At 39.2% G+C, this 17,170-nt stretch overlaps 1 protein-coding gene across 1 annotated transcript in view; it reads right to left on the bottom strand.

Moving 5' to 3' along the window:
• The window catches only part of PRKAR2B (protein kinase cAMP-dependent type II regulatory subunit beta), an 85,184-nt gene that overhangs the window by 49,925 nt on the left and 18,089 nt on the right, over positions 1–17,170 (bottom strand). The window contains exon 2 of the mRNA XM_057417832.1: positions 5,488–5,523. Within this exon, the coding sequence (XP_057273815.1) occupies positions 5,488–5,523 (36 nt within the window). The remainder of the gene's footprint in view (positions 1–5,487; positions 5,524–17,170) is intronic.

The raw sequence follows: 17,170 nt of genomic DNA, 5'->3' as shown, positions 1-17,170 counted from the left end.
TTATTTCTTTTCCACAGGATGAAAATGGTATTTTGAAGTTAGATATTATTTGGGAGAAATGAATGAGGAAGTTCTCTCTGTTTTTCATGAGAGATGTCCTGAAGATGCCCTTAAGCCTATCTACCAGTTCTTCTTGGCTTTAAAACACTAGCTTGCCCAACCTCAGTTAGGTTCTATTCACTCTTTCAGAAGCTTAAGCAGATACATAACTAAAGTAACTTTATAGACTGTTATCTATTTCTTAATTAAGATGATATTATACATTTGTATATAATCCTAGTAAATGGGTATAAATAGCCTCTATAAATTGTATTAGTCAAACATAAAGTTAAACTCATTCTGTAACAAGCCCATGCTGGTTTTGTTGCATTATTCTAAACTCCTGCCAGCATTAAATGAGATAATTTACTCATTTCCATCAAGATGCTGAAAAGCAGGAACCCAATCCTTCTGCTGACATACAGAAACACATTAGCTCTTCATCCCTACGTGTCTCATACTTGGATTAAAACTAATCTCATCCATAGCAAGAAAGTATCTGTCTATATTAAAAACATGTGTCTCTTGGCTACTTCATCTTGTTCAGGAATTCTCACTCATTTTTCACCTCACGAACATACTCACAGCTTTCTCTTCCATTTCATGCTGCTTCTACCTCCTTCCCCTCCTTTCTTAGCCTTTGAGCCTCTTGGTAGCCTCAACAGTTTTTCTCCTTTCTCTTCATCTCAGTCCCACCAGATTTTAAAACAAAAACTAAGAATTAACTACTTGCAGCTGTCTCATTGTTCATTCTAACTCTATAAAGTATTTTTAACCTCCTCTTCTTGCTAAACTCTTCTGTTTAAGACTATAATACCTATTATTCTTTGTGCATTGCCTAGAACAATGGAATGCATTATTAACTAGCTCATAAGTACCTATGTCATCAGCACTATGGTACACGTGTATTTTATGTATAGAGCCCACACTGGATATCTACACATATGGATAAACACACAGAAGAGATATTAAATTAGGTAGTTCAATAAATTTTGAGAATTGATGAAAGAACAATTAGATGATCCTAGTTTACTTATGCCTTTATCCTTTATGTACCAATGACAGTACATTAATACATTCACAGCATGTTAACAGGAACAGCTGTTAAATAATAAATGCCTTCCTATATTATTGTCAGCAGGTGCTTCAGCAATTAAATTCTAACTTCTTAATTTCTAGCTCTGTTAGGAAAAATAACTATCTTATGCAGCCAAGTAAAATACTAGGCATTATCCAAAGAATAAGAGAAACATCAAAATCAAGATATCCACTGCAGAGAATTATTGTTCTTTGTGAAGAAACATGTCATCTCATAGCTTCTCCCTGCTTATCATTGCAAGAGCTTAAAAAAGCAGCTTTTAGCAGAATAGTCTAGGAGCCTTTGCTGCAGATATCATTGAATGTTTTGCCTCAACTGATGTCAGTGGTTCAGCTCTTTCTCCATATTACCACTGGCTAAAGGCAGTTATTACTACCCCTCTTTCAGATGTTATTTGGGAACCACATCAGAGGTCACTGATGAAAATCAACACACCCAGTGAAAATCAACACACCAAAACCTCCTGTATTTGTTTTCTTTAACTCAATGCACCCTTAGGAAGCACAACTCCTAGGTCTATGCAAGCGAAAAAGAGACAATGTATGGGCAGAGGCATGACGAAGGCAGGGGCCCTAAAAGTCACACTCTCGGGATCAGTCTGGAGTATCACTAGATCAGATGTAATGAGAAGCCATGTACTGCATCTAATTCTCTGAATGTTCATCATTAACTAGGAATAATGGTCATCAGAAGTAAATATTCAGAAACAAGAAAGAACAATTTTGCACATTTAAATTTTTAAAATTGCTGTTAGATAAGTAGCCTAAAATTAAGAGAAATCCATATTTGAGAAAAAACCTACATTTCATTTAGTCAGCCTCTCATTTCCTAAATATGAGGATCAACTTCAATTACAGAATGCTATTAAGCTACCAAGCATACAAAAATCAGCTACTATCTGGCTTTTCCACTTGCAAGGTATCTTGACTACCTTAATGTAACCAAACAATTGTTGCTCAATTAAAGCATCCAAAATACAGTTAGGACTGCAAACACCCCTGTAAAATGTCTGTATTATCAGCATAATCTTCTTCATATTTTTAATTTTATATTTTATCAATCAAGTTTCTTAAAGGTACTGTACCTCTCCAGTTGACATTAAGAGGAGCAGTAAGAACTGTTGCATTTCATCAGCTTTCCTGATTGAAAAATAATCATTTTGACTATTAAAGCTGCCAGAAACTTAATAAAATAGTATGCATAGTAGAATGTAGTATTACCTTGCTCCAGCTTGAACTGTACTCACATGATTTATAACTGGATCACACTATATAGCTGGACCATACTATACAATAATAAGTCTATTGTATAAGTCTGTACAATAGTAAGTCTGGACCATACGATACAATAATAAGATAAGTCTATACAATAATAAGATAAGTCCACAACAAGACCAAAACACATGAAATATTAATTGCTCATAGAAATCACTTCTCCAATAATTGTGCTAAAAAAAAAAAAAAAAAAAAAAAAATCAGGCTAACACATTTTTAGCTTTCTTTCAAAGGAATATTAGAAAGAATTTTTTTTTTCCTGAGCAAGTACCAGCTTTTCAAACAATCTAACTCTCCTACTGAAATGCAAAAGCTTATCACACATCTAAGGACTGCACTCATTAAAGTCAGCTATCAATCAGTGGCAGTAAGTCTTATCCTTAAGATGCGCAACGTAATTTGCATAAAGCTCTGCTCACCGGTTCTGCGTGCTAGTTAATGAATCGTTCCTTCATGTCATGCTACAGTACCTTATGAAGTATTGCCATTACTTAAACATGAGAATATTTGGAATTCATTACATTTTCTTACTTTGTGCTACCTATGCCATGCACCAATTCTGCAAATGCAAACCTTCATTTTTCTGTACAGTTCCTTAGTAATCCTGAGGATCTCCACTAATATTTTTATACTGACAAGGAGCTATCTGCCTCAGGTTGTGTGGTGGTGCAACTGCCCCCTTCCCCCCCCCCCCCCAGTTCTCTCAGTCAGTCTATGAGTTCAGGAATTCCCATCAGGCCTTGACCTTTGTGCAGTAAGTTGGGTGGTGAAGCATCCCTTGACCATACCAGGAGCTCTTGCCCATGGCTAAGGAGTGAGGCACTGATCATACCAGGGATTCCAGTTCCCTGGCTAAGGTGGGAAGCAAGAGCAAGGATAATCAGTCATCCCTGCACAGCCACAGCATACTCCTTCCCTTGATTGTAGTCAAAGTGGAACAGCACCATTGTTAATAGAGTTTTGAAAAATTTCTAGTATTTATTGACTCAGGTTGTGGCCAGGACGGAAATTTACTAATGACTACAGCAAATCATCTTGCAACTCAATAGCAGTCCCTTGAGGTCTCCAGGACTGCAGGAGGCTGCAGCCAGCATCTCCCTCTGAGTGGGGTATCTCTCAAGAGTTTTTAAACTCTCAAATTTGCCATAACTGGAGGACCATCACTAAGAGACAGCACTGGACTGAAGTGCCCCCCACTCCTGGAGACTAAACTCTTGCCCAGTGAGAAATACCAAAACATTAGATGTGAATATTTCACTGACCTTGAGGGTGATTTTTAACAGACACCTTTATATGTCTTTATGTAGGCATGAGGGTGTATGTGCATACAGGCTGCTGTAGCAAGTGTAGTAAATTCTATTGACTCACTTTATAAGATCCATCTTAAAACCGTAAACTGCTGCTGGATGGAAGCTGTGTAAAATTCCCCCTGTGATGAATTGGTACACTTGTAACCTATTAGATGTATAATATTGACCAGATTTGAAACTAAGACTAGATCCAGCCACACCTTGGCACCTTTGGGAGTTTAGGAAACAAGGGGATCTATTCTGAACCTCATGACCCAAAGGGAGGATTTTCTTATCTCTTCCATTATATATATATACACACACCATTGTATATGGAGTTTAGAAAGCAAGGGGTCCACTCTGAACCTTGTGACTCAATTAGAAGGTTTCCCATACCCTTTTGCATCTTCAGTTTCTATACAAATCAGTTTGATTCTACCTCAATTTTCCTTTTATACATTCCACTAGACTCAAACTGTTGATCATATCTGAGACTAAGACTAGGTCCAGCCACACCTAGCTCCATCAGGAGTTTGGAAAGTAAGAGGGTCTATTCTGAACCTCATGACTCAATGGGAGGGTTTCCCTTTGTGCCTTCAGTCTCTGTATCAATCATTTTTAGTTCAATTTTACCTCATTCTTCCTTTGGATGTTTCATCAATGCAACAAGTAACAGACTGAACCTTGCCACTGAATTCTGTTAAGTTGCACCTTTAAGTCATAATAAAATTGCTCTTGATAATACCTTTGATGTTCATTCTTTGAATGACCCTACACCACTCATTTCACAATAGGCTGTAACTAGCAATATTAGAAGTCAGGTAGCCTTATTGCATTATGGAATACAAACTTTTTTACATTTACCAAAAATGATCTGCAGTTGAAAACAGAAAGTGTTTTAGACCTAGATTTCAACTTAGCATACTAAGATGACTAGGAACAGCTCACATCTCCTGCTCTGCAGACTCTTATGAGTCAGTCACAAGTCTCATTACATTTAGTTTTACACCCCACTTTCACACTCATACTATTTCAAACAAAAAAAAACTTAGGTTATGGACCTCATGCTTCAGGAGATGAAGCCCTCAAAAATGAAACCTAAAGGCTATCATACAGCAGAACAATAAGGGGGGGCCATGAATATTAATTTTTAATGATACATAAATTGGAGGGATCCTTTACATGTGATGGAGTAAGGTAAATAGTCCCCTGAGCCAGCACAAACCAAGTTAACTTGAAGAATACGTACATTGGCACCAAGCTAGGTAAGTGTGCTTCTAGCATCGCACACCACCATCACCACAGCAATGCTGCTTCTAGGACCTGATCTTTCAGCTATACCCAACAGAACAACACACCACATACACAAAACAGCCCAGTTTCAAAAAACACAGGGAGATTGTACATCTTCTCATGTACAGTTGATCACCAAATTGCAGTTTCAGGCTGTCTATAAGTAAGCAAGATAACCCTGCATCAGATTACATTCAGTTATTCCTTTGAAAGTTCAGTTCTGTTAGGACTAAAATTATTTTCTTTAAAGAAAAAAGAAAACCTTAGGTTTCTCAAATTCCACATCAACAAGAAGGCTTCATGCAAGTTCTGTGACCTGGAACCTTGGCTGTATTTTTCAGTAAACCAGACAATAAATTTGAGACTAATCTAAATTAGTCATCTTTAAAGAAATCTGACTAATGGCGTATTATGTTTTACATGGCAGTCACTGTCAGCATTAGGTTTCAACTATCATGTAGACCAATGAAACGTGCAACTTTATCCAACTGACCTGATGCCCGCCTGGTGAACCGGTTTACCGCTGGAGCTGAAAGAAAACACAACATTTCAGTTAGGTTATTTTTGTAATAGTCTAACATACTTTAAACATAACAATGTGATACTTCATTCAAAGCGTGACACCTACAAGAATCTGTTAACCGTTATTTTTGTATCTTTATTGAAACCCATGTTCAGACAAACTTAAAAGCAACGTTGCAAAAGATGCGGCAGGTAGTAACCAGTAAGTTTTCTAGACCAGTTTCAGCTTCTTAAGAGTTACTGTTACTTACTGCTGTTCATAACTAGCTGTTAAGCATTTAGATCTGCATTTCCATTATTTATTGAAAGCACAGAAATTGGCATCTTACAAACAATGATGCAAGCATGGATTTAAAAAAAGGATGTAAAGAGAATTAATTTTACTTTCACAAAATATACCTATTAGAACCTATTGGTACTATATACCTATAGCACCAAAAGATACTCCTATAGAGAAAATGACTATTTGCAATTCCCTCTGAAAAATAACTTTTGCTTTGACTAACCTTTAGAACTCCTTGGGTAAGTCAGTAACAATGCCAACCCCTCCCAAACCCCAGTTCTACAGTGCAGACGACTGTTTTATAGTGCCATCTTGGCACATTTCCAGCTGTGTGCTGCAAACATTTGGAATCAGACTCCTGTCTTGTTTCCAACTGGGGGAGACTGCAAAACATCTCAAAATACACAGTGTTGTCTCTATTTAATTTCCATGTTTACCAGCTGCTCCCAGAGCCACTAGAGATAGAGAAAGAAATAAAGTTGTATGTTTTGCCTTCCAAATAAAACCTTCAGCCTGCTTCTAATCAGTATAAAACACAAAGTATAAAACCTGAACTCTTCTTTCATGTTATACATTAACTGCGGGAATAAACAGCAAGAAGAAGAAAATTTGAATGACCTAATTTCAAACGTGGGCAGCAGCTACATTAAAAATGTATGCCCTTACAGTGCTTATTAATATTCAATCTTAAAATTGCTCCTAATGTTTATATGGAATTTAAAAAATAATTTTTATATTTTTTATTTTAGTCCACTTAAATTTTACATGGAAGTTATGCACCATTTCTTGAACATCTAAGCCAAGATAAGGGGGGGGGGGGGAAATGCTGAGAAAACAGAAGAGACAATTACAGCTTGAGACACAAACTGACTTTTTAGTCCTTTGGGGACCACAAAACCAGAGCAAAGCTACAATGTTTGGACCATAGTTGCAGACGGCTTGTGCAAACACATACAGTAGTGACAGGTCCAAGTGGCAAGAAATACATTGGGAAACACAACAACAGGGGTTCAGGGTGCTGGTCATAAGCAAGTAAACCTCTGGTGAACAAGTTGTCACAAATGCCAAACATACACATAGGTAAGCAAGAGAGTAGCATAACCAGCACAGTCTTTTTTAAACATCAATTCTAATTCCCCCCAACAATATTTTAAGGTTTTATTTAATAAAAACCCAAGAAATTGAGACACTTCTTTTATTACAGCAGAGACCATATTTTATGCAACTACTGTTTTGTAATATAACAGGCCGTTTCATTCCTCAAACTTCATTTAGTTGCTAGGGTTACACTAGTTTTAGGACACTAGTCATGACAGTCACCATCAGATGCCCGAGCTGTTACCTCCAGCATGTAAATCAGCAGTTCTCAGCACATCTGCTCATATAAAAATAAGAGAACATAAAATAAAATAAAATAAAATATTTGGAATCTGATATAGTTCTAACAAGAAATTGTAGAATTGTATTCTGCTCCCATTCAAAAGCTTTCCCCAAACTCAGGGAGTGTATTTGGCTTTGGCTGCAAGTTCTGTACCTCAGCTGTAAATACGAAGATTTAACTGCTCTATACAGCTACTTCAGCGCATTTTACCAATAATATTAAAAAAGAACATCTAACACAAAACTAATTCAGAGACTACTTCTCTTTGAAACAAGTCACTGGGACTGTCAAAGAGACAAGTCCTTTTCCAGCTACATACTTCTAAAGTCATTCTTCTGTTCGGCTGAAGGAAGCTTAATTTATTTTACAAATTATTTACCATTAGGAAAAGAATAAGAAAAAGTAGCAGAAATACTAAAACCTTGACAAGCAACCATTTTTGAGCTCCTGTGAATAATCACTGCTTGAGCAGCAACCAGGCAAAACCTTCCTCCCAGACTGGGGATTTCATGAAGGTAGTCCAAATGTGTTACTGGGAGATTTAGAAGCAGCACCCGCAGTTCTTTGTTAAGGAGCAAGCTGAACTACTTTCTCTTGTAGCAGATCACAATATACTTTAATTGCGCAGAAAGATGGAAGCATTAGCTTGCAAGAAGTTCTCCGAGAATCATTAGTCCTACAGAAATTTAGGTGGTATTTTCACTACAAAGTAGATGCATGGTCAAGCAGGTCACCGTAACGCCTGGTAGGATAAGTATGGTAAGGTGGACAAAAGAAAGTCCAAGAAGAATTTTGCTGGTGCTACTAAAAACAAATAAATAAATATATTTCAAAATGTAAGGAGGTGAAATTACCTGAAGGAAGGGATAGAATGTATTCTCAGCAAGTTTGCTGATGATACAATGCTGGAGGCAGTGGCTGATACACCTGAAGGATGTGCTGCCATTCAGTGGGATCTTGACAGGCTGGAGAATTGGGTGGAGAAAACCTAACAAGGTCCAACAAGGGCAAGTGTAGGGTACTGCACCTGGGGGCGAACAACCAAGTACCAGCACAGGTTGGGGCTGACTTGCTAGACAGCAGTTCAGCTGAGAAGGACCTGGGACTATTGGTGGATGATAAACTGACTGAGCTGACAGTGTTTCCTGGCAGCTGGGAGGGCCAATAGTATCCTGGGGTACACTGGGAGAAGCGTGGCCAGCAGGTCCAGGGAGGTGATCCTTGCCTTCTACTCAACCCTGGTGAGGCCACATCTGGAGTGCTGGGTCCAGTTCTGGGCTCCTCAGTACAAGACAGACAAGGAGTTACTGGAGAGAGGGTCCAGTGGAGGGCCACAAGGATGATCAGGGGTCTGGAGCATCTCTCATGAGGAGAGATTGTGGGAGCTGGGCCTGTTTAGTCTCAAGAAGACTGAGAGTGAATCTCAGTGCAGATAAATACCTCAAAGGCGGGTGGCAGGAGGGTGGTGCCCAGCAACAGGACAAGGAGCAATGGCCATAAACTAAAACACAAGAAGTTTCACCTCAACATGGGGAAGAACTTCTTCACGTTGAGGGTGCAGAGCACTGGAACAAGCTGCCCAGGGGGGTGTGGAGTCTCCCTCTCTGGAGACATTGAAAATTCACCTGGATGTGATCCTGTGTAACCTGCTCTAGGTGGCCCTGCTTTAGCAGGGGGGTTGGGCTGGATGATCTCCAGAGGTCCCTTCCAACCCTAATGATTCTGTGAAAGTCTTGGCTCAGAAACAAATAGACAAATCAGTGGCAAAAATATTCAATGAGGGATATTAAATTCTCCTTCTGGAGCCACACAGCACCAGCAGCAGCAGAGAGCTTTCCAGGGAAGGACTACTTGCTCTGCCTGTGCTTATCATTTCCCTGGATATCTGTTTTTAGCCACTGTCCTTACGGAGTTCTGGGCTAGGCTGACTGTTAGGATTGGACTGAGATGACTGTCCTGATTCACAAGGCTCAAGTCAAGCTACATGCATACACATGCTCCCCAGGAGAAACCCAGGCAACCTTGTCCGAGGGCTACCCCATCCCTGACAATATGCCATTTGCAACACTGCTGACACGCACCAGTTCACAGCACCATAATATTCCAGCAAAGATAAACTTGGAAGGGAATGGGCATGAGGCAGTACTAATGTAGCTATTGAAGTTGTTGAGGCAAAAATATACTTTATATTAAAGGTGACATTGTGCTGAGGGTTGGTTGCTCAGAATGGTTCAATGAAACAACTTGCTGGAAAAAAACTGATTACAGTAACTTACAGCATGTACACACACCCCCAGACTTGTGCAAAATGTATAACGAAAAAAAACCCACAGATTGCAAACCCTCATCATTGCAAAATCCAGGGATATTTTCCCAATAAAGGGTAAACTGGCATGCAGATAAATTCAGAACGTCCACTGATATTTGACCTTTTTGAGAGTAAGAGAAAGAGCATTGCACCACAACTGAGTAACGTACTGGTGTGCACAGAGGATCGTTTAAGTGCACAGTGTCACTCCAATATTAAACATGACTCTTCATGTTCTAGTTTATCTCAACCAAAATCTATTACAAACTTAAACAGGGGAAAAATAATAAAGGTGGGGTTGAAATTAGAGATGTTTGAATCCTGATGAAGTTTTGATTAAATTATCATTTGAGACTGTGCAAGTCATCAATCTTTACATGAAATACTACAGTTGTTTTGTTAGCGCTACAAAAGAGAGAATTCCACCATCTAAGATGTTACCTGCTGGAAACTGAAATTCATGGTTGTAAACCCTTGCTCAGATGACTACAAAAGTACAGTTTTTAACATATTTTGGCAATACAGATCAAGTAAATAAACAATTACTTGATAAATTATTAGAGGCTGAAGTGTTTGATACATCTCTTACAGGCTTTAAAAATAGTATCAAACTACACACAACACGCACTAGAAAGTTTTCACTCAACTGTCTAACCATTGCTCCTTGCCCCACTGTGCTTTACCTCTCATACTATTCTTTATGAGCATTGAACAGTTACCACAATACCCCTGTGAAACAGACCATAAAAGCAGCATAATTTTTAAGTAGAGGAGGAAATGAGAGCCTATAGGATTGTCCGCAAAGCACCAAGATTAAGAAGGTAACGTAAGAAAGGATCCCTAGCTGGGCATGGTTAACTTGTTTTGATAGCTCGAGCTGTCCCTTTTTGCAGGCTCCCAATTTAAGTGCTCAAAGTCAAGTTTGCTTCAGAAACTGACAGAGATTCTTGTGCCATTAATGTCACATGGAATAAGAAGCTGAACATGTCACAGACATTAAACATGCAGCCTCCCTAAGAAGTCAGGAACCGTCAGCCTGGGATTTACCACAAGGTTTCGGGCTGCTAAGGATGTGCTCAAGCACTCTCTGACAACCAGACCTGTAAACTGGTGCCTTCTGCAGGTCTGCAAACCAGGGAAAGTACACAACTCCGGGCTGAGTCCTGCATAGTAGCCCAATTGTACCCAAGCCAGGGTATGTGCACCCAGCTCCCCACATCTGCTCTGGTGGACGGAGACCATCAGGAGACTCACCCACTGCATGATTTTCTACCATTTATCTCTAGTGATTACTGAAGTTATTCCTGGTTTACACATTTTTTTGTCACTCATCTCAAAATCCCAGGCCAAGTTTCATCCAATGAGCATCATGGGCACTACAGGCTCCGCTTTTTCAGTTCCAAGCTCACCTATTTCTCAGGGGCCCAGCAACTTTCAGAAATACTTTGAATTATGCCTATTGCAATTACATGCCTATATTATGCAAATTAACATTTGCTTGTCTTCTTTCATAAACAGATTATTAATTAGAATGAACTGATCAGAACAAGAGAAAATCAAAACTAAATGAATGCCTTTCTAAAATACATGCTTTAGTCAGACTTGGGTTTATGTCCCAAATGGGTGAAATACACTTAACTCTCCATCATCCAGGACAATGGATGATGGGGACATCATAGACAATAATAAATTGGAGCCCCTCCGTTTGAATGATTATTTCAGAGGTTGAGACAGATAATCCAAACATGTCAATGTACCTTTACACTAAGAAGACCTCACAGATCTCAAGGAGCGTAAGACAAGCACCGCCACTTTGTGTACTCTCACCAGGGGAGTCACACACCCACAGCCAGTCTCAGCAGGGGGGATGAGTGCCTCTTCCAGCACTGCTGCAGCCTCAGCACGGCTGGAGCTGACCCTAGGCTAACAAAACTGTCTTCCCCAAATTAACTCCAGCCAGAGGCTTCTGTGTGAGTTCTGCAGGCACATCACAGGGGCACCTGAGGCTCTCCGGGGCAAGGACAGCTATGGGGCAGCGGCAGCACTGGAGCCGGATCTAAAAGCAGTTCAGCTGGGCTTGTGCAGCACAGCCAGCAGTGACACAGGCAATCCACAACCACAATGGCACAGGCTATCCACAACAGGTAATTTACTAGTGGAGAACTGACAGCTGATTCTATTTACAGTCAGTATACCCAGAGCGAAGGTACATTCTTGCTTAGAATCTCTATATATTGAGTAGTACTAGAATATAGATTAAGGAAGATGATAAAATCAAGCTGTTAAATGAAGTGACATAAATTATGTAATAAAACTGCACAACATAGATGTCTATATTCCTTAAGAAATTCTTTACAGTTAAAATAACTTTAGAAATAGTTCATTTTACTCCAAAGAGTTAGTCTTCCTTCCAGTTATCAGACTTGGGTTAGCACGTTCACTGACAGTTTGAAGAAATTACTCTGACAAAGGAGGGAGCTGTCAGGCCTGTGGAGAATGGTTCTTGTCTTTTTTTCTGTGAAAGGCTGTGACAACTGTGAGGAATGAGGACAGGGGATGAGCCCAGGGAATACACGACTATCATTCAGAAGACAAACAAACAGCCCTTGCAATACAGTAGTTAAATAGCATAGCTTCCTAAATAAGTGTTTAAATTTCTGGAAATTTACCAGCAATGGTTATATCTTACTTATTTAATCATTAAAATATTTTTTATTAATTCCCCTCACCAAATAAGTCAGACTCAAAAGATGATTTTTTATAAAAAAGATTCAATAACAGCACATACACTGGGCCTTTACAAAAGGAGAAAGGCAAATTGCAGCTACATGGGTGCATGCTGAGTACCACTCAGCCAAAGAGCTTGAAAGCTTAGACAGCAACCCTGCAACCAAATCTCCCAATAAACAAACCTTAACATCTCAGGGGACTCTGAAGTCCACTCCAAAACACTTTTATCTTGAGGAAGAAAACCCACAGCTCTTCAAAGGGTAGGTTCGGCAGCCACAGGGATCTGGTTCCATCCGAAGAAGGATGTGCTGCTAGAAGGCATTGCAAGTATGTGCTCTTAGGAAGCACATGCTCCCTAAGGAGTCATGGCTGCTATGTACCCAAGGAGGCAGAACACATACATATACATGAATTCACAAACACAGATTCATATACATAGGCAGAGTGCAGGCAGTGAGACATGAAGAACATGCAAGCTTTCAGGGAGTACCAGAGACAGAGACTGAGGATGAGGAAGAAACGGTGCTATGCTGGTTGTATTTATGTGCTACTGGGAGAAAAAGTGAGCGATAAAAATGTGGCTGTTATAAGTAAAGTAGATGCTGATGAGAGAAAGTGGCTACACCAGATGGAATGCCCTATGATTTTTATTTCTTTTAAATTAAAAATGACATCTACAGATTCCAAAACCACCTGCACCACAACAAATACATACATAACTACTATATCTGAAGACGTTAACACATCTGTAAAACAGTAAAAATACACAGAAATCAGAATACCCTGTTATCCTCATTTTTATAATGTGCAAAAAAGATAAACTAAATTTACAAGAGCTTGTAGTCCTGTCATTCAGTCAAAAACAAATTTTGAGATTCTATTGGCTCTACAAATTACTTATTGCTTTCAGTCTGGAAAACTAGTTCCCTTTCACTGTAGAATAGTTTCTCAAGAAATCTGGGAAAGCTTTATAACCAAAATATTTTGAAAATTAGACCAGATAATTGCCTTGCACTCCTTGTGATTTACCTCTGGAGCTCATATTCCCAGAATTATGTGCTGGAACACTAAGATCGCCCCTTTCCAAACTCAACACCACACACTTTCAAGGGCTGTATGACTACACAGTAACAAGCCACAAATTACTACTTGACAACTGAAGAAGTCTGACTTCATAATTTGCATTAAAAAAAGCTCTGTAAAATTTTTGGCAAATTATTTCACTGATTATTAAGATGTCACTGCAAGAACGTGAATTAAATACATAGATGAATACTTTGGGTTTTGCTTTGCTGAAGATGAAAACTCTGTGTATCCATTTAAACACATAGTATCAGGAAAATAGCAATGTTATAAAGTCCCTGAAAATGTTTAATAGAGAGTCTAACATATTATTTCAGGACTTTTACATTATTTCCAGGTTATGGTTAGTGTTAATGTTAAATATATGTGCTTTTAAAATGCTACTATGAAGCAGCACACTTTCATGGTCATGCTTTGACATGTACATACAGCCAGTCATTATGTCACAAGTTGCTTGGTTATTTAACCTGTTATTTAATACAAACCTCAAAACAGAAGCAACCAAATCTTTCCTACTTTATCAGTTAAGAGTTTTCAGCTTTTATGAATAACTGATGCCGTATATAATTACTCACACTGAAAATAAAGAGATGAAATGCCTGCCTGATGTGTTAGACCAATGACCGAACACAGCGAAACAGGCTGTCACAGCCTATTAATGGGAACAAAATGCTGCTGTAGGAGATTGTGTTTACTTTTCCCACACAAGCAGCTCATTAAAGATGAGCTTTTTTACTTTTTAATGTATCATTTCTTTGAGATTAATATTAGAACACATTAGTGAAGACATTGCTGTATTGAGTTTTTCCATCATATGCCACACATAGCATGTTTCCTCTTAGAAATTCAGACTCATTATTGTTTGTGACCTGTACACTTTGCCATTATCTCATTAAAAGTAATCATCTAGATAAAAGGGGGGGGGGGGAGGGGGGAATACTTCACAGCAATATTTCTAATCCTCAGCTATACTACAGACTGCAACAAGTTCCTTTGTGCTAGAATTTGTCTAGGCACAGACTGCAGAAGCACACCTGTGCAGAAGTCCTGGCTTGGAATACTTACTGCCCTCAACCCAGGTAACTCAGCATGTATGGTGAAGACAGTGTGTATATGAGAAGATTTCTACCCACCAGAGACAATATGTTTTGAAAGCTAAAAGGGAATATTAAATTGAGCATAAAAATACCAATGGAATAAACGTATGTCAGAGCTCAGCCTTCCTGAGATGTGACCTGAGCTATGAAGACCCAAGCCTTCCCATGGAGCCAAAACCCAAGACCTGGAGCACTGCTTTAGCTTGGTTACCACCTATAGATGCTGTTTTTCTTTCACCCTGTTTTACACAATTTACCAAACTGCCTATTTTTGCCTACCAGAGTGGGCTGGGTTTGTTTCATTTAGGTTTTTCAACATAATCACTATACCCCAACACCACCTGCAGTAACACCCCTCTTTGCTAAGCAATTGATTACCATCTCCAAGTAATATTCCTCTACATCCATAGCATAGCTTCCAAATGCTACTAAACTCCATCTGACACAAAATGTCAGTAATACTTTTATCTTCTTACCATCTGCAAATGGCTTCTTTCCACTTGAAATTTCATAAGCTATTTTAAGAACTTTATGGTTATTTGCTTTCTAACACTGCAGCGTAGGCATTTAGATCCAATTTCATGTTCTTTTCTGCTTTCTAATTCTGCTGCCTGAAGCATATTTACTAAAGTATGCATGTTCACTGTCAGAATAGGAAAGAAACTCGTCATTCTGCCAAAGCTCTACCAGCAGTGCCTAAATCAGTTGGGTGGTGCTGCTCATCTGTAAACTACCAAACTGACATTTTTTGTGGCATTAGGCTTCAGGATCACCATCTCACAAAACAAAGAATAATCTGCACCAATCCTTGAATCAATATTTTTGTTGGAATGCTAACTAGACCACCCAAGACTTTACAGGAGTTACCTGTTGTCTTGAATTCCCAACAGCCAAAAGCTTCTATTAACCATTACACAACACTGCTTTAGGCTCTCTTTTCTTGCAAAATTTTGGCCTACGTCTTTTGTCTCTTGACAGTACCTGAAGATATATTTCTTACAAAGGAATAACATTGCAATCTTGCTGATGGTAGTGGGTTGGAGAAGATGTCATGGCTGTCAGTATTGTTCTCTGAGGGAGTACACCTTTGTGTAGAGTTTATAATTATCTCACCTATTTTTTATGGTTTAACAACTGTGAACATAACTGCTTTCTCCCATATGCATTCATAGTACCTGTGTTTAATCCAAAGCCTCAAACCTTTTAAGACTCAGGCTTTCCTACTATCATTTCTGGTTTTGTCACTTTGCTGTTAGTATTGCAACAAATCCTACATGGGAAAACACCAATAAACCTTTCTGAAGTTAAGATTTTATACAAAGTCTCTGCCTGCTTCCCAGGACTATCTTAGCAGAAACATATGGTACAAAGCACCTTGATGAAGAGGTATACAAATATGCACAACCTGCAATCTGCATTGCCTGCTTTTTACTTCCTGGTGAAATTTAAGATTTTGGACTTGATGTGTATTTTAAAGCTTGTGTATTTTAAGAACATTATGCTCTTAAAGGGAGTTTCTTGTGCATTCATGATAATTTGTTCTCAGTTTGAACAAAAATTGACAACTCTGTTAGCTATCAGCTCATAAGACAAAGCATATTCTCCCACTTGGTTTTGAGGAAGGCTGACAGATGTACCTCAGCAGAGAGGACAGTGACTCTAAAAGAAAAAAAGACTAAGATCCAAGTCTTACTGCTTGAATATAATGAGGAGAATGCAATTGAGACTGTTTCAGAAAAGAAAAACAACAAACCAAAACAAACCTCGACACACAAAAAAAGTATACACAAGCATCTAAATAGAATCATAACCAAAAAAAGAAGCACTTGAACACTATTCTGTCCTCATTCCTACCACACAAAAGAAGCTTGCTGATGATACTGACAGTAGGATGGTGCTTCCTGACTGATGAAACACCTAACAGTCCACAAGCAGAGCATATCAACCACTTCCTGGTCAGATGTCTCTCTGGTTTAACAGCCTACAAATAACATACTTCCCACCATTAGACAAACTGTCCACTCTCTGGCAGCCAGCCAAGCCAGCTAGTGAAACAGAGACAAAATGAAAAAGCTCCAGTGTCCTCCCGCCAGCTAGGAGCACATGCACTGGAGTCACTTAATTTGGTGGCTGACACCTTCCTCAAGCTCAGGTCCCAGAGATCAGCAGTTTCTGAGAATGGGTTTGGGATATTCTGAGTGTTTGTTTTTCTGTTTCTAGTAAATCCCTGTAGTTTTAGGCTGCAGGCCTGCATAGCTCCAGCAACATTTAAGCCTGGGCTATCAAAAACTAGAGTGTTAAGATTTGACAGGTTGAACTAAAGATAGATAGAGAAAGGAGGGAGAGAGAGAAGAGTGAGAAGGAGTGAGAAAAGAAACAGGATTTTACTGTTCGCTTCCCATATATGTGCCATGCTAAATTACTGCAAGCAGCTGTCAGGGATTATGGTAAAGCTGTCAGCCAGAGCACTCTTCATGATTTGGCTTTTCCAGTTCTGAGATGCAAGCAAATGAAGCATAGCTGGTGCTAGTGGCTGCACTTGCTTCAACACAGACCTTTGGTACTCTTGCAGTATCTGCTGTCATTTACTCCTGCAAACATGTAGGACAGCATGCAAACACGACTCCAGGGAGAAGGTGGGATACAGGTTCACTTTTAATAATACAAGTCTCTACCTCTCTCTTTTAGACAGTCAAAATCTCTATCCACATCCACAGGACTACTGATGATGCACTAACTATAGAGATTCCAGGCATGATTCAGGTTGGCCTC

This window comes from Pezoporus wallicus, unplaced genomic scaffold (genome assembly GCF_028554395.1).
Source record: "Pezoporus wallicus isolate ANWC-B61680 ecotype Strahan unplaced genomic scaffold, APGP_CSIRO_Pwel_v1 contig_5542, whole genome shotgun sequence".
Lineage (NCBI taxonomy): Eukaryota > Metazoa > Chordata > Aves > Psittaciformes > Psittacidae > Pezoporus > Pezoporus wallicus.
The sequence above is the reverse complement of the archived record's forward strand: the minus strand, read 5'-3'. Positions and strand labels throughout refer to the sequence as shown.